Below are 27,936 nucleotides of genomic sequence, written 5' to 3' on the forward strand. Positions count from 1 at the left end.
GCTAGTAGTTAGCTTTCTTGTCCTCTTCTGTGGCAAGATGTTCTAGTCTCATCTTGTACATTTCCTACTCTGTACCTGAAATTGGTCATTTTATCCAAAAAGCCCTGATTTCTTTTAGTGGGAAAATTGTATTTCAAGACCAAACTGGGCGTTAAGGGTGCTCATTTCTACCAGGTTAGTCACTGTTTCTAGGCTTTCTTCATGAGCAGAACTAGGGAATTACATAGGCAAATGTATGTGGGGGTTTGGGAAGGGGGAGGGATTAATATGTATGTATGTATGTATTTAAAAATTTATCTAATAGACTCTATTTTTTAGAGCAGTTTTAGGTTAACAGCAAAATTGAGTGGAAAGTACAGAGAACTCTATTCGCACCCACTGCCCCTACACATGCACAGCCTCTGCCACTATCAATATGCCCTGTGCCAGAGTGGTACATTTTTTGCACTTGATGAATTTACATTGACACATTATCACCCAAAGTCCTAGTTCATTCTTGGTGTTATACATTTTAGAAGTTTTATTTGTTTGTTTTTAGCCCAAAGACCATACTTTGAGAAAAACTGGGTAGGAGTGTGCTTAAAATTGAAGTGGGAAAAACTCCAGTGATCTTAATAGAGAAAAAATATTTATGAACACTTTACAATTGCTATATAATTGTAGAATATCAGGGTGTCACATGTATGTATGTATTTTTTAGAGATAAAATAACTCCTGAGTTAATGCTCATGTTTACAATTCAAATTAAGGATTATAGAGTTTTTTAAACATAGTCTCTTTACATTACACCTGTATCTCCTTCTATTCTAGGAATCCTACTTTTTGAAGCCATAGGAAGTGATAGAATTATAATCTCATAATCAATCACTTATTTGCCTTATTTCACCTTACAAACACAAAAATCTCAGAAGGGGAACTCTAATTCCATCATTGATTTGATTACTGAGAAATGTTTAAAATTTTATTTGGAAATATACTCTCCACATTTCACTATGCCATGTCTGGACAACAGTTAGGGTGTTCAAAGCTTGTTCTCTAGTAAATTCTACTGGAAGGGCTAATGAAAGCAATATTTCCTGAATTTTTGTGTGTTGAAAATAGTTTGTATCCTTTATAAGCTAAAGTCAGTATTGCTGGATGCAAAATTCTTGGCTCATGTTTTCTTTCACTGGGTATCTTAAATATTCAATTCCATTTTCTTTTGGTAAAGTCTGATGATAAACTGATCCTTAAAAGGCATTTGCTAATATTGTCTAGGTGCCCAAATAATCTAATTCTTTTTAAGTCCAGTAATTTACTGCTGTATGTTTTGGTTGTTCTTGGTCAGTATTCTCAGTTACATGCTGGGCTCTTTCAATATGTAGTTTTAGACTTTTTAAAGAAAACGTTTCCTGAATTATAGTTTTAAATATTTACTTTGTTTCTGTCTTTGGTTTTCTCTCTTGGGACTTGTATTATCTTCATTTTACATCTTCCTTGCCTGTCTTCAATATTTACCACTTTCTCTCTGAACTTTTCAGCTTTTTCTTCATTTCTTTTTAATTTTTAAAATTTTCTTTTGTTCACTTATTTTTTGAAAGATATACACTGTTGTGCTTATTTGCTCTTGTGTTCCTTTTAGTTCAGTCTTTATTTCTTAAATAACTTTTCCTTTTATTTCTCTTTCCTTAGTCCTATTACCTGATTTCTGAGTTTTTCTAATACTGATTTGTGTTATTCTTTCATATCATATTATTTTCTTATTTTTTCTTTTCTTCCTGTGGGCCGTCATATTATTTTCTTAGTGTCTATTAGGTTCTTTTGAAATGGTTACAATTTTGATCTTTGAGTATGTTTTTCTAGGGTGCTTTCATTGTCTGTAGGGATGTTATTCTCTTTATTTCCTCTTTTTTTAATCTTGGTAAGTGATGCATAACATAAAATTTACCATTTTTATCATTTCTAAGTGTACATTTAGTATTGTTAAGTATATTTACATTGTTTTGTAACCAACTTCCAGAACTCTTTCTACTTGCAAAACTGAAGCTTTCTGCCCGTTAAACAGTAATTCCCCATTTCCCCCTCTTCTCAACCCCTGGCAACCACCATTCTACTTTCTCTATGAATTTGACTACTCTAGGTACTTCATGTATGTGGAATCGTAACACAGTAACATCTTCTTGTTACTGCTTCTTTTACTTAGCATAATGTTTGTAAGGTTCCTCCACTTTGTAGCATGTGTCAGAATTTCCTTCCTTTTTAAGACTGAATAATATTCCATTGTATGTATATACCACATTTTGTTTATTCGTTCATCTGTCAGTGGACACTTGGGTTGTTTCTACCTGTTGGCTATAGTGACTAATGCTGCTGTGAACATGGGTGTGCAAATATCTCTTCAATATCCTGCTTTTGATTCTTTCAGATATATGCCCAGAAATACTATTGCTGGATCATACGGTAATTCTGTTTTTAGTTTTTTGAGGAACCATATTGTTATCTACAATGGTTGCACCATTTTACATTCCCACCAACAATGCACAAGGGTTCCAGTTTTTCCATATCTTTGTCAATACTTTTTGTTTTCTGTTTCTTTGATAGTAGCCATCCTGATGGGTGTGAGGTAATTCATTGTGGTTTTGATTTGCACTTCCCTAATGATTAATGTTGTTGAGCATCTTTTTATGTGCTTATTCATGGCCATTTGTATATCCTGTTTAGAGAAATATGTATTCAAGTCCTTTGCCCATTTTTTAATCAAGTTTTTTGTTGTGTTGTAGGAGTTTATATATTCTGGATATTGACCCCCTTATTAGATACCTGATTTACATGTATTTTCTCCTATTCTGTAAGGTTTCTTTTTACTCTGTTGATTGTGTCCTTTGATGCACAGAAGTTCTTAATTTTGTTGTTGTCCAGTTTGTCTATTTTTGCTTTTGGTTTCATATCCAGGAAATCCTTACCAACTCCAATGTCATGGAGCTTTTCCCCTATGTTTTCTTCTAAGGTTTTATAGTTTTAGGACTTATATTTAGATCTTTGATCTATTTTGAATTAATTTTTTTATGATGTAGGGGTCCGACATCATTCTTTTGCATGTGGATAGCCAGCCAGTGTGATAACAATCAGAAATCTGGTGCCTTGCTTTCTGAGAGATTTCCTCGTTCTTCTCCCCTTCTCATCTGGACCTTTTCCTTCCTTTGTTTGTATTATTTCTATGCTGTTTATCTTTTATTTTCCTCCTAGCATTTCCTTTGCAGTCTTTGGACCTGTCCTAAAAGGCCGTACTTATTCGTTTTTAAGAGTTTAGAGTGACTAGACTGCGTTTAGTTTTCAGACTTTTTAATATTAGGCCCCCTTATACTCAGTTGGTATTATATTGAGCAACTCTTCAGTTTCAGCTGTCATATGTGGCTTGTGATGCTTTTCAGTGACTAACTTTTGTCCATTTTGTGGTTTTCCTTCTTTCGGGTCTATTAGATGTCCCATTGCTTCTCTTTCCTTTCTCCCACACTGTTGATATCATGCAGATCTTTGTGGTTATAATTGGTATGTCTTTACCTGCTTATGTTTTGGGGGTTGTGGAGATAACCTGTCATTTAATTTTGTTATAAATGTTGTTTGTGAGCTTTTGGTTTTGTTGTTCAGTTGTTTTGTTTTGTTTTATGTTTGGATTTAGAGAGTTGTAAAAACTATGCTGCCATTTTGGCAGTCTTTCCAGAATCCTCTGCGTATTGAAATTCTTAAAGCTAGGGACTTCCCTGGTGGTGCAGTGGTTAAGAATCCACCTGCCAATGCAGGGGACATGGGTTCAAGCCCTCGTCCGGGAAGATCCCACATGCCGTGGAGCAACTAAGCCCGTGTGCCATAACTACTGAGCCTGTGCTCCAGAGCCCATGCACCACAACTACTGAGCCCGCGTGCCACAGCTACTGAAACCCGTGCGCCTAGAGCCCGTGCTCCACAGCAAGAGAAGCCACCACAATGAGAAGCCCGCACACTGCAACAAAGAGTAGCCTCCGCCCGCCGCAACTAGAGAAAGCCCACATGCAGCAACGAGGACCCAATGCAGCCAAAAATAAATAAAGAAAGAAAAGAAAAGAAAATTCTTAAAGCTAGTATTTTGTTAGAGGTACAGATGGCATGTCAATAAAAGTAGTAAAAATTTTGTTCCTTAAGATTATGATAGGGCTTCCCTGATGGCGCAGTGGTTAAGAATCTGCTTGACAGTGCAGGGGACATGGGTTTGAGCCCTGGTCCGGGAAGATCCCACATGCCACGGAGCAACTAAGCCCGTGTGCCACAACTACTGAGGCCCTCGTGCCACAAATACTAGCCCATGCGCCTAGAGCCCATGCTCTGCAACGAGAAGCCACTGCAATGAGAAGCCTGTGCACCGCAATGAAGAGTGGCCCCCACTCGCCGCAACTAGAGAAAGCCTGCGCGCAGCAACGCAGACCCAACGTAGCCGAAAATAAATAAATAAATAAATTTATTTTAAAAATAAAAAGATTATGATAAAAATTAAGTCAAAGAAATTTCTAATCTTATTATCTGTTAAAATTAGGAGTGAAAAATGTTCATTATCTTTTATTAATTGATTTCATTCCAGGGAAATCGTTTTAGGAGCATAATTTAAAAGAAGAAAAAACCCCCAGCTATTTGAACAAGGATATTGGTTGATTTTTAACAATCAGTGTAATTTGCTATATAATTTATGTTCAGTAATATTCACTAATTTTAGCAAGTTTTCACAAATATATATAGTTGTATAATCATTGTCACAATCATGACTTTTATCACCCTCAGAAGTTATGTAATTTATCCTTTTCACATAATCCTTTTTTCTCCTTTCCTGGCCTCTCTGCAACCACTGATCTGTTTTTGTTACTATAGTTTTGCTTTTCCAGAATTTCATATAGTAGGATTATACAACATATAAGCTTTTGTGTCCAGCTTTTTTCACTTAAGTGATGATTGATTTATTCGTAATATTTATTGAGTGATTACCATGTCAAACCCTGAAAGCTGCCTCAGGACCTTTTGGAGCAAAGTAGCCTAGAAATGAAGGGGTTAAGAAGTACATGTACCCCTCTATAGACATATTCCTGCCCTCAGCCCTCGCAGTCTAGTTGGGGAAACAGATCTTTTTACACATAGTTATAACAAATATAATCTTCTCACACAGTACTGGAGAAATACAGAGGGGAATAATTGTACTCATAAAAATCTCTGTAACAGAAATTTAAACAGCTTTTCAATCTCCAGACAGAATCTTATGTGAAATCCTAACATATAAAACATAGAAATTGTGGGTTCGTGCCCCGGTCTGGGAAGATCCCACATGCCGCGGCGCGGCTGGTCCCATGAGCCATGGCCGCTGAGCCTGTGCGTCCAGAGCCCGTGCTCCGCAACGGGAGAGGCCGTAGCAGTGAGAGGCCCACATACCGCAAAAAAAAACACATAGAAATTATATTTAATTACTTTCAACATCAATCAAGTGTTACCTTTTTCTGTTTTACTCTCTTTTGATCTTATATATCTTTTTTTTTTTTGTCTCATTCCTAGTGAAATTGAGGCTTTTCTTTTTTTGGCGTTTTTCTTTGGGGTTTTGATTTTTCTTGGAGGCTCATTATTAAGAGTTCTGTATGTGTTGAAACTCTTAACTCTTTTCATAGTAGTTGATATTTTCTTTAGTTTGTATGCTTTAATATTTTTTTTTAATTGCAAAAGTTTTAAATTGTTATAGATTCAGACCTCTTGGTCTTTTTATTATCTCTTATTGTTTTTAAGCTTAAAACTACTTTGGCATCCAGATATCTGTATTTTGTTTGTTTCATTGTGGCTTAAATTTTTACATTTAAATTGATCTGGAGTTTGTATAACATCTTTTTCTGTTTTTTTTTTAAGGATGGAAATGGAGTTGTTCGTGGTTACTACTTATCTGTGTTTCTGGAACTCTCAGCTGGCTTGCCAGAAACTTCCAAGTAAGACATGCAATTAAGTAACAAACTTTAGTGTGTATTTACATACCTTCTTAGCATTTTTTATTAACTACTTTTGTTAATTACTACATTATGTCTGTTAAGATGTATACTAGTATGGAATCCCTGGCAGAGTATGATGGCATAGACTGACAGTTCTCAAATTATATGGCCTCAGGACTCTTTATACTCTTATTAAATTTTACTGGGAATCCCAAAGAGTGTTTCTTTATGTGGGTTTTATCTATTGATATTTTCTGAATTAGAAATTGAAACAAAAAATTTTAAGTTTTTATTAATTCAGTTTAAAGTAATAATAAACCTATTACATATTAACATAAATACCATTTTCTTGAATAACTGTTTTTCTAAAGCAAAATAATACTTGGTGAGAAAACTTATTGTTTTGTGTTTTTAAAAAAATCTCTTAATGTATGGCTTTTCAATTTACTGTAATAAGTTGTTTTGGTTGACGTATATGTATAAAATCTGGCCTCAGGGATTTTGGATTTCATATGTAGTTGGGAAAAGTTTTTTTTATATGAGATACAATTCACATACCATAAAATTCACCTTATAAATAAGTGTACAATTCAGTAGATTTTAGTATATTCACTGAATTCTACAGCTATCACCAATATCTAATTTCAGAACATTTCATCACCCCACAAAGCAACCCTGTACTCATTAGCAGTCACTTCCCTTTCCCCTCCCCACCCAGTCCCTGACAACCATTAATCTTTTTGTTAGGGAGGAACACTTTAAAAAGCAGTTTTAGATAACTGTGAATTATCTTTGATTTTACCCCCAAATTGAACAAGTGGTTGTTTCTTAAATGTAATTTGCAATATGAAATCTGGAACCATATCAGTGAATTTATTTCACTCTGTTACATTAAAATCTGTTGGTTTGGTATGAGATGTCTGCTTCCAGTTATGATGGAGTAATGGAAGTAACCATTTCTTCTGCAACAACTGAAAAGTAAAATAACATTTCCTAGACACTGGACATGAGACAACAAATGAAAACAATCCCTAGAGACAATAAATAAATAAATCAGATCTATGATTGCCTCGCTTAACCTTGAGAAAGTTTTCAGGCTGTAACACGTGGAGGCACACTGCAAGAGTCTGGCTGACTCCTTGAGTTGAGGAAACAGTGCCGAGTGTCTAGGAAGACCAGCGCACCTAGAGTGCAGTGGACAGAACACCAGAGGAGAGAGCTGCACAAAGAACTCCAGAAACTTGCAGAGAGTTCTCTTCAAATATCAGCAGAGTACAGAGTAGGGCATGCACGTGAAGAAACCTACCTGAGGTTGGCAGAATAACCATTTGAAAGGATTAGAGGGAGTGGTGCCTGGTGCTAGTAACTGTGTCAGTTCCTACCGCTATAGTGGAGAAACTTGTAATCCATGGGACACTGGGTGAAGTACTCAGGAAATTTTTGCCTCACTAGTGGGGAACAGTTAGTCCTAGACTGGACACTGCTCCAGACCCATCTAACAAAGGCAAGACCTGAAAGGATCAAATTGTTTCCAAGTAACCTAACTGCATCCCAGAGCAGAGCGCAAGAAAATTTATAAGATTACAAAAATATCCAGCACCCAACAAAGTTAAGTTTACAATGTCTGTTGTTCAGTCAAAGATTAATTGGCGCGCAAAGGGGCAGGAAGATATAACCAATACTGAGGAGAGTAATCAGTTAATTTAAATTGATAAAGAACTGTTTTTTTGTTTGTTTTTTTTTAATGTGGGTTATATCTATTGGTATTTTCTGAATTAGAAATTGAAACAAATTTTAAAAATTAATTCACTTATAATAACCTATTGTATATTAACATAGATAACATTTCAATGAATAGTAACTTTCTCTAAAGCAAAATAATATTTGATGAGAAAACTTGTACTGTTTGTGTTTTTGGAAATCTTTGTATGGCTTAAAATAAGACAACTGGATTCTCATGTGAGAATTACGAGAGAATATTTAAGACAGTTTTTATAACCACTCCATTTGTTCAGAAGTTAAATAGAGATATGGAAGATATAAAAGACCCAAATTGAACTTCTTGAGAATGAACTATATTTGAAATGAAAAATACACTGGATGGCATGAACAACAGATTAAACATTGCAGAAGAAAAGATTAATGAACTTGAAGGCATTAGCAGTAGAAACTATTCAAAATATGAACATAGAAAAATGAATTCCTAAACTGAAAAACAGCTTGAAGTAGCTTAATGTACAGATATCTGGAGTCCTCAAAGGAGGGGATGGGAAGAAAAAAGTAAATACTTTCTGAACTTGATGAAAGCATTAAATCCACGGATTGAGGAAGTTCAGTGAACTACAAGCACATGAAACATGAAGAAAACACCAAAGCACATAATAATCAAATTGCTCAAAGCCAGTGATAAAAAAATCTTAAACTGGCAGTGAAAAAAAAGATGTTATATTTAGAGGCACAAAGATAAGGGTGAAATCAGGTTTCTCACTGGAAACAATACAAGTGAAATGATAATACAGCAACACTTTTAAAGGATTGAAAGAAAGAAATATTAACCTAGAATTCTATAATCAGCAAAAATATATCTTAAAAAATATAGAGAAACTAAGACATTTTCAGGCCTGGACTATAAGAAATGTTAAAGTGCATGCTACAGATAGAAAGGAAATAATACCAGTTGGACCTCTGAATCTAAACAAAGAAATGAAGAGCATCAGAAATGGAAATTGCCTGGTTAAATAAAATTTTTTTTCTGTTACCAAAGTAATTTTAAATGATAATTGTTTAATAAAAAATGATAACATTGTATTTTGGGATTTTTAACCTATGTAGAAGCAAAATACATGATAACAACAGCTGTATAAAGGCCAAAAGAGTAGAGCATGGAAGTATAATGTAAGATTCTGACAGTATATGTGAAGTGTTATAATAACAATTAAAGCTAGACTGTGATAAGTTAAAGATATGTACTATCCTATTTCTGTTGCCTGCTATAACAAATTACCACAAGTTTGGCAGCTTAAAACAATAGGAAAAATTTCCCTCACAGTTTTGGAGGCCAGAAATCCAAAAACTATTGCTAGGGCAAAATCGAGGTTTCAGCAGGGTTGTACTAGCTCCAGAGACACTAAGGGAGATCCATTTCTTGCCTCCTTCAGCTTCTGCTCGCTGCCAGCATTTCTGGGCTTGTGACCATGTCACTCCTGTCTCTGCCTTTGGTCACATGGCCTTATCTTTTTTTCTGTCAAATCTTCGTCTTCTTTTCTCTTACAGTGACACTCATGGTTACATTCTGGGTCCACATGGATGTTCCAGGATAGTCCCCTCATCTCAGGATCCTTGGCTTAATCACAACGTATATTCCCATTCACACGTTCCAGAGATTAGGATATTGATATCTTGGGGACACTGTTCAGCCTCCCACAACTATAAACTATAAAGCCACTGCTAAAATGACAAAGACATTTAGTTTATAAAGCAACAAAGGGGATAAAATTGAAACAAATCCTAATCTTAAGGAAGGCAGGAAAAGATAACAGGTAACAAAAAACAGATGGGACAGATACCAAGACGTGGTACTATAAATGGTCTACACACCCCAGTTAAAAGGCAGAGATTGTCAGATTGCCTAAAAAAGCAAAACTCAAGTGTATGCTAACCCCAAGAAACATACTTTAAATGTAAAGATATACCATACTAGTACTAATCAAAACCAAGTTGGAACTGTTGTTTTAATATCAAAGTAGATTTCAAAGGAAAGCATATTACCAGAGATAAAGAACTTTATTTCATAGTGATAAAAGGATCAGTTAATGAAGAGGACATATAACGACTATAAACATTTCTGTTTATACCCTGATAACAGATCTTCAAAATACATGAAACAAAAACTAATAGAAGTATAAGGAGAAATAGACAAAAACTAATCTCTCAGTTGATATAACAGGTAGGCAGAAATCATCAAGGTTATAGTACATTTGAATAGCACTGTCAACCAACCTGACCTGATTGACATTTATAGACCATGTGATCCAACAGTAGCAGAATACAAATTATTCTTACGTGTGCACAGAATATTTACCAAGAAAGACCATATTCTGGAACATAGAACATGTCTCAATAAATTCATAAGTATTCAAATCATTCAGATTGTTTTTTTACCATAATGGAATTAATTTAGATGTTAGTAACAGATATTTTGAAAATCTGACGTATTTTAAAGTTAAATAACACACTTCTAAATAACCCCTGGATCAAAGAGGAGATTATAAGAGTTTCTTTTTAAGTGTTTTAAACTGAATTAAAATGAAAACACAACATACCAGAATTTGTAGAATGCTGCTAAAGCAGTAGGTAGGGGGAAATTTATAGCACTAAATGCCTACGTAAGTGAAAAGCAGAAAGGCCTTAAATCAGTGATGTCAATGTCTACTTTAATAAACTAGAAAGAAGAAGTTAAATGGAAAGTAAACAGAAGAAAGGACATAACAAAGATCAAAGAGTGCAGTGAAATAAACAAATGCTGTAGAGAAAATCATTGAAATCAAAAGGACAACAAAATTTGAGGGCTAATACTATATGACTAAGATTTATAATAAGGCCACAGCATCAGCATGATACAACATAGTATTAGCATAAGAATAGACAGATGAAGAATGGAATATACAGATTTCTTCCACTGTCCAAAAGGAGAGCGGTCCTATGAAACCTTTTGTAGGCTGAAATGGCATAAAGTGAAGGAACAATTACCTTAGGACATATCTTGCTAATGGATGCACAGAATATATCAGGACGAAGCATAGATACTCACAGACACAGTTCAAAGCTATGGCGGCTTGATACTGAGATGCTGGGTATGATTCCCAGGGAAGGAGCTTGGCGGTGCCGCTCTTGCTGCTTGGAGCATGCCTCTATAATGACTTTCTACAAAATAAGCACTGAATGCTGTTTTCACTTTTCAGCTTTTTTTGTAAAAACAAAATTTCTCTTCAGATTTCTTTTGGTTAGCAAAAACAGGTACTAGTGTAGGTTCTTTTGTAAAAGTTAAGTGGCATAAAGAGAATGTTCAAAAATGGGGGATACCTGTACTATGATTCTAGAAATAAACACACTTTCATTAGGAAACTATTTTTTGACAAAGACGCAAAGACAGTGCTATGGGGAAAGTGTAGTCTTTTCAACAAATTGTGCTTGAACATTTGGCATATGCAAAAAAATTGAACTTGGATCCATACCTCACACTATATACTTAAACTTACTGAAAATTGATCATAGACCTAGATTTAAGTCCTAAAACAATAAAACTTACTGGACACAACATAGGAGAAAATTTTCCTTTGGGTTGGGCAATGATAGTTCAGTTACAATGGAAAAACACAATCCATAAAGAAACACATTTGTAAATTAGGCATCTTGAGAATTGTAAAGTTCTCTTCTTCAAATTATGTGGATTTGTATCAAGAATATATAAGGAATTTGAAATTCAACAATAAAAAAATAAACAAGGTCTCTTTTCCGTAAGGGCAAATAGTTTGTCAGACACCCCACTAAAGAAGATTTATGGATGGCAAAATAATCCTGTGTAAGATGTTTAATAGTATAAGTGATTAGGGGAACAAATTTATCTACAGAACTTCCCTGGTGGCGCAGTAGTTAAGAATCTGCCTGCCAATGCACGGGTCATGGGTTCGATCCCTGGTTCAGGAGGATCCCACATGCCACGGAGCATCCAAGCCCGTGCACCATAACTACTGAGCCTGCACTCTAGAGCCCGCGAGCCACAGCTACTGAAGCCCACGCTCCTAGAGCCCGTGCACCGCAACGAAGAGTAGCCCCCGCTCTCCACAACTAGAGAAGGCCTACACGCAGCAATGAAGACCCAACGCAGCCAAAAACAAATAAATAAAATAAAGAAATTTTTTAAAAAATAGTAAATTAAAAAAAAGAGAAATTTATCTACAATACCACTGTGTCCTATTAGAGTGGCTCTAATTACAGAGATCATACCACGTGTTGGCAAGAATATAGAGAAATTTGAAGTCTTATACGTTTCTGGTGGGAATGTAAAATGATACAACCACTTTTGTAAACCATTTGGTGATTTGTTAAAAAGTTAGACATATGGGCTTCCCTGGTGGCACAGTGGTTGAGAGTCCACCTGCCGATTCAGGGGACACGGGTTCGTGCCCCGGTCCGGGAAGATCCCACATGCTGCCGAGCGGCTGGGCCCGTGAGCCATGGCCGCTGAGCCTGCGCGTCCGGAGCCTGTGCTCCGCAACGGGAGAGGCCACAACAGTGAGAGGCCCGCATACCGCGCAAAAAAAAAAAAAAAAAAGTTAAACATACACTTACTGTGTGACTCAGCTAAACGACTCCTAGATATTCACCCCAGAGAAAAGGAACTAGATGTCCATTCAGAGACTTCCAGAAATGTTCATGGTAACTTTATTTGGAATAGCCAAATAAAATCAACCCTAACTGCCACCAACAGATGACTAGATAAGCAAATTTTGTTATGTCTATACAGTGGAATAACACTCAGCAATAAAAAGTAATGAACGGTTGATAACGTGCAACAATGAGAATGACTTATTTTTTTATTTCTTTTAATATTTACTTATTTATTTTGGCTGTGCCAGGTCTTAGTTATAGGATCTTTTAGTCGTAGCATGCAGACTCTTAGTTGCGGCATGCCTGTGGGATCTAGTTCCCCGACCAGGGATCGAACCCAGGCCCCCTGCGTTGGAAGCACGCAGTCTTACCCACCACCAGGGAAGTCCCTAGGAATGACTTTTAAATTAATTATTCTTAGTGAAAGCAGCCAGATAAAAAAGAGATATATATGATTCCACTTATATAAACCTCTAGAAAAATGCAAACTAATCTATAGTGACAGAATGCAGGTGTGCGGTTGCTTAGAGATCAGACAGGCTGGGCTAAGGTTGGGTGGAAGGTGGAGGGAGAAGGTAAGAGGGAAGAATTACAAAAGGCAGAGGAAACTTTGGGGATGATGGATATGTTTAGTATCTTGATTGTCATAATGGGGTTGGTTTTATGGGTATATATAAATATGTGTGAAACTTACCAAATTATACATTTCAGTTACACTTCATTAAAGCTGTTTTACTCATTGGTAAAATGTCATTGGTCTGTCTTATACTTTGCATGGATCTTTTACTCATGCGTGATTTTGTAACAACATGGAATAATCATTTGGAAAATAACAACTTACTAAGTAGTGTTGACACATTTCATTATGCAGTATCAGTCACATTCATGGATATCACCGTTTTCACAACGAAAGTCTTGAAGTATTGGAAAGCTTTTAAGCTCATGTGGTACATACAAATTTTCCAGGATTATGTTTTTTCACTTGAAAGTGTGTTTTATCATTGGCAACAAACACTGACAGTTCTTTTCCTTAGTTGTTTTGGCACAGAAAATGTCTGCTGGGTATCCACAACCGAATAACCATTGTTTGTCAGTTCTCTGAATTTGAGGTTTCCCAAAAAAAGTGACTGATGATATTGGAACTCAGCTGAACAAAGTGATTTTTCCAAGGCAACCATTGCATATCACAATGCAGCATAAGTACTTTATGTATATTTCCCATTTGTGACACCAAGCATTAAGGTTTAATAACATTTATCATTTTTACTACTTCTTCAAAGACATTCTTTTTCTAAAAAACTTTATTTTATTTATTTATTTTTGGCTATGTTGGGTCTTCATTGCCGCGCATGGGCTTTCTCTAGTTGAGGCGAGCAGGGCTGCTCTTTGTTGAGGTGCGTGGGCTTCTCATTGTGGTGGCTTCTCTTGTTGCGGAGCACGGGCTCTAGGCGTGCAAGTTTCAGTAGTTGTGGCACACGGGCTCAGTAGTTGTGGCTCACGGGCTCTAGAGCGCAGGCTCAGTAGTTGCGGGGCATGGGCTTAGTTGCTCCACGGCATGTGAAATCTTCCCGGACCAGGGCTCGAACCTGTGTCCCCTGCATTGGCAGGCGGATTCTTTTTTTTTTTTTTTTTTTGTGATATGCGGGCCTCTCACTGTTGTGGCCTCTCCCGTTGCGGAGTGCAGGCTCAGCGGCCGTGGCTCACGGGCCCAGCCACTCTGCGGCATGTGGGATCCTCCCGGACCGGGGCACGAACACGTGGCCCCTGCATCGGCAGGCGGACTCTCAACCACTGCGCCACCAGGGAAGCCCAAAGACGTTCTTGAGAGACATTGAAAATTTTTTTTCCCATCTGAAAGTGTGTAGCAGTGAATATAATGATTACTGGTACATTTTAACTACCGTTGCTTTTGCACCGTTAGTGCAAACGTCAAACACTGCGAAAAAGGCAAATAACATCTTAGCGTTATCATGAAGATAGTTTTGACTTTTTGGATCACTGAAAGGATCGTGGGAACTGACCCCCAGTGACACAACTTCTGACATAGACTAACCTTAGTGCAGAATATTCTTGCCATGACTGGTGAGTCAAACTACGAATAATGCTAGTAATATGGAAAGGATTCTGGCCTCTGAGTTGAAAGTATGTTTTAGTCATAGCTCTGTTCCAAATCTCCTGTGTGATCTGAAACAGTGGACTTACCTGTATTGTTATTGTAACAGCTCACGTCTGCTGAATATATACTTTGTGCTATGCACTGTGCCTTGTATAACTCACTTTGCTTTACTACCACCTCGTGAGCTGTTAAATGCTATTTATCACTCCCATTTCACAGGTGGAAATATCATAGCTAAGTTATTCACTTGAGTTCAGCATTGTTAAGGTACAGTCTTTTTAACATAGATTTTTCTTTCTCTGTATTCTTTGTTCTTAACCACCAAGCTCTGTTTTATTCCCTGAAATCAGCCTTTGTGATTGGGAAGGTGGTTGATCTTAGGCAGAATTGTAAAAAGTTTAGTGATTATAGGATTTTGTTCATAACCCTGTTGCTACCATTAATCTTGGTTCTCTTCTTGTCTCTTGATTAATTTATTTCCTATATACAGGCATACTTCAAGATATTGCAGGTTTGGTTCCAGACCACCACAATAAAGCAAGTTACATGAATATTTTGCTTTTTTGGTGCATATAAAAGTTATGTTTAAACTATACTACAGTCTAGTAAGTGTGCACTAGCTGTATGTCTGAAAAAAAATGTACATACCTTAATTTAAAAATACTTCATTGCTCTAAAATGCTAACCACCACTGAGTCATAATCTTTTTGCTGGTGGAGGGTCTTGCCTCAGTGTTTGATGGCTGCTGACTGATCAGGGTGGTTGTTGCTGAAGTCTGGGGTGGGTGTAGCAATTTCTTTAAACAAGACAACAGTAAAGTTTGCTGCATTGATTGACTCGTCCTTTCATGAATGATTTCTCTGTAGCATGCAATGCTGTTTGATAGTATTTTAGCCACAGTAGAACTTCTTTCAGATTTGGATTCAATCCTCTCAAACCCTGACTCTGCTTTATCAACTAAGTTGATGTAATATTCTAAATCCTTTGCTGTCATTTCAACAATCTTTACAGCATCTTCACCTGGAAGTAGATTCCATCTCAAGAAACCCTGTTGTTTTGTTTTGTTTTTTTTTTTGCTTATCCATAAAAAGCAACTCCTCATCCATTGAAGTTTTATCATGAGATTGTAGCAATTCAGTCACATCTTCAGGCTCTACTTCTGATTCTTATTCTCTTGCTATTTTTACGATATCTGCAGTTACTTCCTCCACTGAATTCTTGAACTACTCAAAGTCATCTGTGAGGTTTGGAATCAAGTTCTTTCAAAGTCTCCTTAATGTTGATATTTTGACCTCTTCCCACAAATCATGAATGATCTTAATGGCACCTAGAATGGTGAATACTTTCCAGAAGGTTTTCAATTTACTTTGCCCAGATCCCTCAGAGCAATCACTGTCTACGGCAGCTATCGCCTTATGAAATATATTTCTTAAATACTAAGACTTGAAAGTCAGAATTACTCCTTGATCTGTGGGCTGCAGAATGGATGTGTGTTAGCAGGCATGAAAACAGCGTTAACCTTGTACGTCTCCATCAGAGCGCTAGGGTGACTAGGTGCATTGTCAATGAGCAGTAATATTTTGCAAAAAATCTTTCTTTCTAGAGCGGTAAATCTCAAGTGGGTTTAAAATATTCAGTTAACCATATGTAAAGAGATGGGCTGTCATCAGGCTTTGTTGTTCTCTTTATAGAGCACAGGCAGAGTAAATTTAACATAATTGTTAAGGGCCTTAGGATTTTCAGAATGGTAAATGAGCATTAGCTTCAACTTTTAAGTCACCAGCTTACATTAGCTCCTGACAAGAGAGTCAACCTGCCCTTGGACGCTTCAGATCCAGGCATTTACTTCTCCTGGATAACTTGCTGCAGCTTCTATATCAGCACTTCTATGTTATGGAGACAGCTTCTTTCCTTCAACCTTATGAACCACCTCTGCTAGCTTCAGACGTTTCTTTTACTGCTTCCTTGCCTCTCCCAGCCTTCGTAGAATTGAGAGTTAGGGCCTTACTGTGGACTAAGCTTTTGGCTTGAGGGAGTGTTGTAGCTGGTTTGGTCTTCTATCTAGACCACTAAAACTTTCTTCATGTCAGCAATAACTGTTTAGCTTTCTTAATCATGTTTTCACTGGAGTAGCACTTTTTAATTTGCTTTTAAGAATTTTTCCTTTTCATTCACAACTTGGCTAACTGTTTGGCACAAGAGGCCTAGCTTTCGGCCTATCTTGGCTTTCAACATGTCTTCCTCACTAGCCTTAATGATTTCTAGCTTTTAATTTAAAGTAAGACATGTGACCTTTTTCTTTCACTTGAACACTTAGAGGCCATTGTAGGGTTATTAATTGGCCTAATTTCAATATTGTTGTGTCTCAGGGAATAGGAAGGCCCAAGAAGAGGGAAAGAGATGGGCGGGGAGGAGGGACAGATGGCTGATAGGTGAAGCAATCAGAACACATGTAACATTGATCAGTTAAGTTTGTCGTCTTATATGGATGTGGTTTGTGGCGCTCCAAAACAATTCCATCGAAGGTCACTGGTCAGAGATCATGACAACAGATGTAACAGTAATAATGTAAAAGTTTGAAATATTGTGAGAATTACCAAAATGACACAGACATGAAGTGACCAAATGCTGTTGGAAAAGTGGAGCCAATAGACTTGTTTGATGTAAGGTTGCCACAAACCTTCAATGTGTAAAAATGTAATATCTGTGAAGTACAATAAAGCAAAAACACAATAAAACAAGATGTGTCTGTACCTGTTTCTTGCCTTGGGAAGATTCTCCTTCTCTTACTGGTATGTAGATATTTTGACATTTCTATTGTTTTTGGTACAGGTTTCATCTTGGGTACTTTTATTGTTGACATATATACTTCAGGAACTTAGTTTACATTGTCTTATAAGCAGTAATAACATTATCAGTGGTAATGAAATATTATCATTCAGGATACTAAGCTTGAAAGAGATTAGAATTTGTGTATTTGTTAGATATTATCTGAATACCTTAATAAGAATGTTCTATTTGGATAAAAACAGACATCTTATCCTCTTTTTTTTTTTTTTCTGGCCATGCCATGCAGCTTGTGGGATATTAGTTTCCTGACTAGGGATTGAACCCGCACCCTTGTCAGTGAAAGCGCAGAGTCCTAACCACTGGACCGCCAGGGAATTCCCTTATTACCTGTTAATTCTCTTAACACTTCGGCAAGCCTAGAGAAGAGTCTTGAATACTTTCTTATTAATTACTGAAATGTCATTCAATTATGAAATTGAGAGTTTAACAGTGAGGTAGTTTTACTGTCAAAGTATGAAATAAAAATGTAAATCATTGTATTATCTAGTAGATTTTAATAACACTTGGGACCCTGCAGAAGTACTTTCATAATTTCATTATACTTAAATATCTTTCTCACTGTGTGTGTTATAATACACCTATGTAGGCTTTCTGAGGAAATTTGTGCATGAGTGACATCCTTGAATTGACTCTTAACAGTATTTACTAATCTGACTTTTGTTTTAGAGAAGGAAATTTCTTTGAGTTGCTTAAGCAAAGAGTAGAACTTTCCCTTGGGGAGTAATATTAATGAGACTAAAATTTTAAGTTAATAATTGTTAAAATTCATTCAGACTTTCAGTTTGATAAAAGAAGGGAATTTAAGTTGGAATATTCAAATTTGAGGTTTTAGTTTTATCTAAGATTAGGGTTGAGATGCTCTATAAATAATTTAACTTGGATTAATTGCTGTATTTAATAGAAACATAGGTATATCTCTGTCATGATTTTAAAGAACTAATGCAGATGAAACAATGATCTTTTTTCAAACATTATATGCTTTTTCATATAAAAAACTGATTTTTAAAAAAGTGTTCTATATTGATTTTAAACTTTTACCTGTCTTGATCCTGGATGTATTTAACCATCTGCATTAATGTCTTTCTCCTTAGATTTTCAATATTCTTGGTTGTTTCTCTGAATTTTGAATTTTTTTACTACTCATTTTTAAAATAAAAGTAAACATTTTTTTGAGGTGAGATTCATATAATATGTAATTAACCATTTAAAAATACACAATTTAAGAACTTCCTGGTGGCGCCGTGGTTAACAATCCGCCTGCCAACGCAGGGGACACGGGTTTGAGCCCTGGTCCGGGAAGATCCCACATGCCACGGAGCAACTAAGCCCATGCGCCACAACTACTAAAGCCCGTGCGCCTGGAGCCCTTGCTCTGCAACAAGAGAAGCCACCACAATGAGAAGCCCACCCACCGCAATGAAGAGTAGCCCCCGCTCGCCTCAACTAGAGAAAAGCCTGCGCGCAATGAAGACCCAACGCAGCCAAAAATAAATAAATAAAAAATACACAATTCAGTGGGACTTAGTGCATTTGCAGTGTTGTACAGTCACCACCTCTCTCTAGTTTCAGAATGTTTTCATCATCCTAGAACACCTCGTACCCATCCCTTCCTTCCCCCAGTCCTAGACTACTATTCTTCTCTGTGTATTTGCCTATTCTGGATATTTCACATAGAAGTTCATACAATTTGGGATCGTTTATGTTTGGCTTCTGTTTACCTAGCATAGTGTTTTCAGGGTTCTCCAAATGTTGAAGCATATATCAAAACTTCATTCCTTTATATGGCTGAACAATATTCCATTGTATGTATGGACCTCAATTTGTTTATCAGTTCATCTATTGATTGACATATGGGTTGCTTCCATCTTTTGGCTATTACGAATAATCTTGCTATAAATATTCATGTATAAGTTTCTATATGGGCATATGTTAATTCTGTGTTTTTAACGTTTTGAGAAATTACCAAACTGTTCTCCACAGTGGCTGCACCATTCTCTGTTCCTACCATTTTAAGATTACATTTTATAGCCATCCTAGTGAATATGGAGTGGTATCTCATTGTGGTTTTGACTTGCATTTCCTTAATGACCAGTGAAATTGAACATCTTTTCATTTGTTTTTCTAGCCATTTGTATATCTTCTTTGGAGAAATGTCTGAAATTCAAGTCTATTTTCCATTTTTAAATTAGGTTGCTTGTCTTTTAATTGTTGAGTTCTGAGAATTCTCTCTGCATTTTGTATACTAAACCCTTATCAGACATATGATTTGAAAACTTTCTCCCATTCTGTGGGTTGTATTTTTGCTTTCTTGATAATGTCCTCTGATACACAAAAATTTTAAATTTTTGCGAAGTCCAAATTACCTATTTTTTCTTTACTTGTTCATACTATTGGAGTCAAATCTACGAATCCATTGCCAAATTCAAATTCATGAATATTTACCCCTGTGTTTTCTTCTAAGAGTTTTATAGTTTTAGCCCTTACATTTAGGTCATTGATCCATTTTGAGTTAATTTTTGTATATGAAATTAGAAAGTTGTATATGAAATATACATATGAAATTTGTATGTGAAATTTGCACGTAGCAATCAGATTTTCTCAGCACCATTTGGGTTTTTTGTTGTTGTTTTTTTTTTTGTACGCGGGCCTCTCACTGTTGTGGCCTCTCGCGTTGCGGAGCACAGGCTCTGGACGCACAGGCTCAGCGGCCATGGCTCACGGGCCCAGCTGCTCCGCGGCATGTGGGATCTTACTGGACCGGGGCACGAACCCGTGTCCCCTGCATCGGCAGGCGGACTCTCAACCACTGCGCCACCAGGGAAGCCCTTTGTTGTTGTTTTGATTTATTTTGTTTTGGTGGGATCCCAGTTGCTTGACTAGGGATTGAACATTTCACTGCAGTGAAAGCAGAGTGTCCCAGCTACTGGGACACCAGGGAATTCCCTCAGCACTGTTTGTTGAAGAAACTTTTTTCCCTGTTGAGTCAGAACCCTTGTCAAAAACCAATTGCACACTGATATTGGGGTTTATTTCTGGACATTTAATGGCACCCTTTGCCTTACAACTGCCATAATAATTAGGCAGACAAAATATCACAGCTTTTGTATTAGTTTGTGCCATCAATCTGTATAATGCACTGTGAGACATACTAATATAAAAATCATTTGACAGTACTTAAATACGGTTGACATTTGAACAACGCAGGGCTTAGGGGCGCCAACCCTCCACACAGTCAAAAATCTGCATGTCACTTACAATTGGCCCTCCCTATCCTGGGTTCCTCTGTATCCATGGTTCTACATCCTTGGATTCAAACAACTGCAGATTGTGTAGTACTGTAATATTTACTATATAAAAAAAAATTCACAGTTAAGTGGACCATTGCAATTCGAACTTAGGTTGTTTAAGGGTCGCCTGTACACGTTTATTTGTAGATAAAGAGCTGTAATTTTTTCTTTTGCCTTTGCAAGTAGAAATAGCAGACTGAGGTATTGGGTTTTTCTTTTAAAAGTTTATCTCTGCTAAAAAAGAAGCTTTATGGCTACTGTTGGATGTTCCTTCTGATGATCTTTATTTTTTCACTTCTCTTTCTTGCGATAGCAGTACTTTCTTAGTAAAAATGACTTCGAAGACTTGAGAGTTTTATACTATATAAGATACGGAAATCTAAATTTACTGGCTTTCCCATTTATACTTATTTTCTATTAGAAAATTTTATAGGCTTGAATTGCTGAATACACAGTTGATTTATGATAACTTGAATTGGAAAAATATAGTAGAGTATTCAAAATTTATTATTTATTTACCTCAAAGAAAATGGCAGAACATTGTGAGGAAACATAGGTAATGAATATATGGAAAAATACATAGTGTTGCTAAAATGTGTAACTTTGAAAATACTATTTTATACAAAATTTATTCATTATTTGAGGTGGTATTTTATACCTGCTATATTGGTAAACATTTTTAAAGGGGAAGAAAGACCTAGTGCCAATCATATTGTGGTAGCCCATTTATATTACTGTTGTGACAGTCCTTTCTGAAAGACATGTAGCTGTGTATATCATTAAGTTTCTTCTTAGGTACTTAATCACCTTAATGTTTTGATGTCATTTATTCTTGCTTTACTAACTCTATATTAATAGTCTTTTCAATTTTAGATACGAATACCGTGTAGAGATGGTTCATCAGTCCTGCAATGATCCTACCAAAAATATCATTCGAGAATTTGCATCTGACTTTGAAGTTGGAGAATGTTGGGGTTATAATCGATTTTTCCGTTTGGACTTACTTGCAAATGAAGGATACTTGAATCGACAAAATGATACAGTGATTTTAAGGTAATAGGAAACATTTATATTATGGCTTTTATCACAGGAAATAATGTCATCAGAATTTTAAAGTCTTTTCACTTAACAAAGATGAATATTGAAATTCATTCTAACTCTAACCTTACCATGTTCTTAACCATTTAATTTCAGAAGTCCTGTGTGGTCAGTGAATAAGTTAGTCAGAAGTGTGTTTGACATCTAGTTAGCAGTTCCATAAAAAGTAAACTGCTGGGGCTTCCCTGATGGCTCAGTGGTTAAGAATCCGCCTGCCAGTGCAGGGGACTCGGGATCGAGCCCTGGACTGGGAAGATCCCACATGCCACAGAGCAACTAAGCCCATGTGCCACAACTACTAAGCCTGTGCTCTAGAGCCTGCAAGCCACAACTACTGAGCCCATGCACCACAACTACTGAAGCCCGAGTGCCTAGAAGCCCATGCTCCGCAACAAGCCACCGCAATGAGAAGCCCACGCACCACAACGAAGAGTAGCCCCCACTCACCACAACTAGAGAAAGCCCGTGTGCACCAACGAAGACACAATGCAGCCAAAAATAAAGTTTTTCAAAAAAGTAAACTACTACTTCCAGTAAATGTGGTAATGTCCCATTTATCTATTGAACTTCTAGCAACCTCACCATTTGGAAATCCAAGAATAGTGTGGGATCAAGTGCTTTTTTTTTTTTTCGTGGTACGCGGGCCTCTCACTGTTATGGCCTCTCTCGTTGTGGAGCACAGGCTCCGGATGCGCAGGCTCAGCGGCCATGGCTCACAGACCTAGCCGCTTCGCGGCATGTGGAATCTTCCCGGACTGGGGCACGAACCCGCGTCCCCTGCATCGGCAGGCGGACTCTCAACCACTGCGCCACCAGGGAAGCCCTCGAGTGCTTATTTTTTTCCACTTGGCATTGTGTATTATGTTTGGATGACTGGTTTTGAAAGCTTAATTTAACAAAAAGATTTTCAGTTTCTTCTAGATAACAGCAAATTAAAAGTAAGGGAATAGAGATGAAAATTGATGAAAATAAACTAAGTGATGGTAGTTGTTGTGTTATTTGCAAGAAAGGACAGAACATAAACAGTGACTATAAAGCTACAGCCCTATTTAATATTGGGGTAACCCTTGTAATTCAGTTTTGGGGCATCATTGCACCATGGTTTAATTTGATGATCAAAATGCAAGCTTGAGTTTTAAAAAAATAAATAAATTCAGGGACTTCCCTGGTGGCACAGTGGTTAAGAATCCGCCTGCTAATGCAGGGAGCACGGGTTTGATCCCTGGTCTGGGAAGATCCCATATGCCGTGGAGCAACTACGCCCATGCACCACAACTACTGAGCCTGCGCTCTAGAGCCTGTGAGCCACTACTGAAACCCGCGTGCCTAGAGCCCGTGCTCTGTAACAAGAGAAGCCACCACAATGAGAAGCCCACGCACCACAATGAAGTGTAGCCCCCGCTCACCACAACTAGAGAAAGCCCGCATGCAGCAACAAAGACCCAATGCAGATGGAGCCAAAAATAAATGTATTTAAAAAATTTAAAAATTAAAAAAAAAATTCAAATATGTTTTGAACTGAGTGGTTTCAGAATGTTTAACAGTTTAGTAAGTTTCCATCAAATAATTTTAAAAGCTCTTTTCCTTAAAAGAGATTTGAATATACTCTTTTAAATTTCACTTATTCTGATTTCTTTGTCCTTGAGCATGCTGGATGAGTTGCTGTTATATCACCCTTTACTATTATGTGTTCTTCATAACTTTTCTGGGAGAATAAGGATGTATAAAAAGAGATTATTGCATTTTGAGTGTAGAAAAAAATTCATGTTTTTGTCATCTCTTTTGGGGGATTATTTTAGTATCATTTTATAACCTTTTAGGTTTTCTTAAATTATTCACTAAAAGAAATATGAATAATTTGTTCCTGTTTCACACTTTAACCAGAGAGGATTGTAAAACTATTCAAATACTAATTTTACCAGCCTGCAAAACAGCCTTTTTTTTTTTGCGGTACGCGGGCCTCTCACTGCCGTGGCCTCTCCCGTTGTGGAGCACAGGCTCCGGACGCGCAGGCCCAGCAGCCATGGCTCATGGGCCCAGCCGCTCCGTGGCATGTGGGATCCTCCCGGACCGGGGCACGAACCTGCGTCCCCTGCATCGGCCAACCACTGCACCACCAGGGAAGCCCAAAACAGCCATTTTTTATGACCTTAGTCATCTCTTTATTGGAGTCATAGTAATGTAAATGTAGTCATGTTCAGCTATCTAACAAAGGTAGGGACGGGTGTTTTTTGCTTTAATAAGTATTAGTTTTTTTAAAGTACCGATAACTCTGAAGAGATCAAGATTCTATCGTGTATCCATTTATATGCTTTAATATAGAGATACTTGTTTTTTTCCTAACCCCAGCTGAAATATGCCATATTGTGATATATGGAGAGTTTTGATTTTAAACTGCTATCTGGATGGGGTTGGGAATGTAGGTTATTCAGAGCATGTAATTCTTTGAGGGACAGTAAAGCAGTCCTGGGTAGTTGACCCTTTACGTGATTTTTTTTTTTTTTTTTTTTTTTTTGCTGTGGAGTAGGAAATATGGGAACGGGAGATAGAAAAGGAATGACAAAGAGCAGTGCCTGAAACAAACTTCGCCTGTTTTACTAGGGTCTGACACAGGCAAGAAAGGAGAAGGAAGGCATTAGCTGTCTCCTTCCTGCATAGTGTGATCCTCTTCTTCCCAGCCTATGATCAACACTGTATTTGAGCTAGATTATTATAGTAAATATGTTTTAGTAGATGAGTTTGGAAGTTTAACTGTGATGTGTAATGTTATTTCTTTAGAAAAATACAGTTTGAATTTAGACAACTGACTTTTCAGAACCATGTCATTATAATTTGTGAACTACATATATAAATGGCAGATACCAGGAGCTCTGAGTTCTGAATTTTGGCCTTATAATGTAATCAAGTAAACTTAAAATTCTAGAATTTATAGTTATAGACTTAAGGCTTGGTTCATAATATTTTACTGTTTGGATTATTTTTCATGTGCAGTTATTCTTTTAAGGTTTCAGGTTCGTTCACCAACTTTCTTTCAAAAATGCCGGGACCAGCATTGGTATATTACTCAATTGGAAGCTGCACAGACTAGCTATATCCAACAAATAAATAACCTTAAAGAGGTAAGCAAAAAAACATATATTTGGTTTTAGTGTTTCATATTGTCTTACCGGCGTATTACATTTGTAATTAGATTTTGGATATTATTGCTGTTTGTAATTTTGTAGAAAAATCCACTTGTTCTTTATTCTCACTACCTTTGAACCTCTAATTCTGGACTGTCCAGTTCAGTAGCCACTAGCCACATGTGGCTGTGTAGACATAATTAAAATTAAAAATTCAGTTCCTTAGTTACAGTAGCTAGCTTGTATTGGGAATTGCAGATGTAGAACATTTCCATCATTGCATAAAATTGTATTGGACAGTACTTCTCTAGTTGAGGCAAACTCTGTGTTTCTCTCAGTGACTTGGGTATTTCTCTTTCCCATGCTGTTTGAATTTAGAGGATTATAAACTATGGAACAATTGAATGTTGCCCTATCTTGAAGTCTCACTATTGTTGAACTGAGCGCTGGGGAGGATCAGTTAATGAATTTTTATTTTACAATGGTAAACTAAATTATGTAAGGAATGTCTCTTTCTACAAGTGGATATGGGGATGTGATGAGAAGTTTGAAGTGCTGAGAGTGGTTAACATATGAGAGAGGAAAAGATGAATATTTTCAAAAATTTTTATGTTAAGTTAAACTGCCTGTATTTACTATGCGGTTTGCTGATTGTGTAGCTTGGGCTAGAAATGAGAAGAAAGATGAAAATAAATTGGGCAGTTTTTCTTAGTCATAGATTTTTCCATAAGCAAAAGTCAGGAAGGTATGAGATAGATGGTGCAAGAAATGGTTTTATGAACATCTGGATATATGGTTTGTTTTTTTTTTGCTTGAAATAATTTTACTGTACGAGTGGAGGACTGCTTATGACTCTGCTTGTGTTGTTTTGTTTTAAAAGAGACTTACTATTGAGTTGTCTCGAACTCAGAAATCAAGAGATTTGTCACCACCAGATAATCATCTTAGCCCCCAAAATGATGACACTCCTGAGACACGAGCTAAGAAGTCTGGATCATGTGCTGACATGCTTCTCCAAGATGGTCCTACTACAGCTTCTGTAAGAGAGGCCAAGGAGGATGAAGAAGATGAGGAGAAGATTCAGAATGAAGATTATCATGTAATAATTAGACCTATTTTAGATTCATTTTGTGTTTGAAAAGAGAAATGATATCATGGTTTCCAACATATGATAGGGGGAATCAATGTGCTGAAAATCTTGTCCACTTATATTTTCATTATTAGTGTATGCCCTTTTATAACTGTTAATAAGTCAGAAGTTGTTGCATCAAAATTATTTCAAGGTTCTAAAAATTAATTTATTGTAGAAAACTGTACATTCTACAAAACAAACTGTGATGTACATTTTAGAAGCTATGTAAGTTGTGGATTTTTAAAATGTGTCCTGGGGCTTCCCTGGTGGCGCAGTGGTTGAGAATCCACCAGCCGATGCAGGGGACACGGGTTCGAGCCGTGGTCCAGGAAGATCCCACATGCCGCGGAGCAACTAAGCCCGTGTGCTGCAACTACTGAGCCTGCGCTCTAGAGCCCATGAGCCACAACTACTGAGCCCATGTGCCACAACTACTGAAGCCCACATGCCTAGAGTCCGTGCTCCGCAACAGGAGGAGCCATCGCAATGAGAAGCCCACATGCCGCAACGAAGAGTAAACCCCACTCGCCACAACTAGGGAAAGCCTGTGCCCAGCAGCGAAGACCCAACGCAGCCAAAAATAAATAAATTTAGAAAAAAAATCTTAAAAAAGGTGTCTGCTTTCCGTTCACTGAATCTAGTTAAAGTACCTTATCATTGCCTATGTATGTAGGATGATTTAGGTTTTGGGAGATAGCCAGGTTTTGTCCCAGCTAAACTACAACTAGAATGAGATTTCAAGAAGTGGTTGTTATTGTTTAAGATGAGAGACAGAAGGAGAGAGAAGCTCTTTTTGAGGCTTCAGGTATATGTTATAATGAAGGAGCCAGTGGGGAGAAAGATTGAAAATCAGGTCCAGGTATTAACAAAACCATTTATTTAAGGAGATAATAGAGGTTGGAATGGAGCACTCAGGTGAAGCAGTTAACCTTTGATAGAATGAGTTAAAGGTAGGGTGGAGTTTGCAGGTAGGGCAGCTGAAAGTTGTGGGCATTTATGCTTAATAGCCAATATGTTTTTCTGTGTAGATAGGTGACAGGGTTTTATAATCACGTTGAGGATAATAGACGTTAGATAGGTCTTGAGGAGTGATGGTTTGAAATGTTACTTTGTGAGGAAGCTGATGTGGACTGTATGAAGCATTTCCAGTCATATCGAAGGCCCAGCTGACATTGGCAGAAATAACTTACTAGTGGTACCAGGTAGTGTGGTTATGTGAGTTATCTCTACAGGGCACAGCAGTCTAGGCACAGGAGCGGAGAATTCTGATGATTACCTTATTCTTTGGTGCTGGTGCTTGGGCCATGGGCTGAGTGAAAACATTTGAGATAGAAGTCTTCTTTCTTTGCCTTAATCTAGCATGAGCTTTCAGATGGAGATCTGGATCTGGATCTTGTTGGTGAAGATGAAGTAAATCATCTCGATGGCAGCAGTTCTTCTGCCAGTTCCACAGCAACAAGTAACACGGAAGAAAATGACATTGATGAAGAAACCATGTGAGTGTTCACATTAACTACCACTATAAATCATCTAAGTGGTAATTATTAGAAGCATATTAATTAAGTTAGGCCTAAAAATGTGGATATTAAGGATTTTTTTTTCTTGATCTACAGTATCTTATATAAATAAATAAAGGAACTTGAAGGGAAGAGTGAACTGATTTCCTCCCTGTCATCTCTGGGTTCCAAACTGAGTTTTAGTTTTTGCTTTAGCTTTAATTTTGCAATTATTTCATATTTAAGAAAAGTTGCAAAAATATTAACAGGGAATTCCCGTATTTCCTTTGCCCAGATTAATTCCCCAAATTTAATATTTTGCTTTGTTATGTTTCTTTTCTCTCACTCTATATAACTTTTTTGTGAGACATTTGAGATTAAGTGAATATACTTCTCATTGTGTACTTCTAAAACCAAGTATGTCTCTTATGTAATTTCAGTACCATTATCAAAATCAGGAAGTTAACACTGATGTAATA

The 27,936-nt window shown here is 37.0% G+C and overlaps 1 protein-coding gene across 4 annotated transcripts in view; it reads left to right on the plus strand.

The window, feature by feature from the left end:
- TRIM37 (tripartite motif containing 37) overlaps nucleotides 1–27,936 on the plus strand; it is a gene marked incomplete at its 3' end in the record, with an annotated part of 154,439 nt that overhangs the window by 39,184 nt on the left and 87,319 nt on the right. For all 4 annotated transcript variants that reach the window (XM_082678832.1, XM_082678829.1, XM_082678831.1 and 1 more), the window contains exons 12-16: nucleotides 5,890–5,966; nucleotides 21,483–21,662; nucleotides 24,712–24,826; nucleotides 25,710–25,928; nucleotides 27,321–27,457. In XM_082678832.1, the coding sequence (XP_082534958.1) occupies nucleotides 5,890–5,966; nucleotides 21,483–21,662; nucleotides 24,712–24,826; nucleotides 25,710–25,928; nucleotides 27,321–27,457 (728 nt within the window). The remainder of the gene's footprint in view (nucleotides 1–5,889; nucleotides 5,967–21,482; nucleotides 21,663–24,711; nucleotides 24,827–25,709; nucleotides 25,929–27,320; nucleotides 27,458–27,936) is intronic.

This window comes from Grampus griseus (assembly GCF_964374135.1).
Source record: "Grampus griseus genome assembly, chromosome: 20".
Classification (NCBI taxonomy): Eukaryota; Metazoa; Chordata; class Mammalia; order Artiodactyla; family Delphinidae; genus Grampus; species Grampus griseus.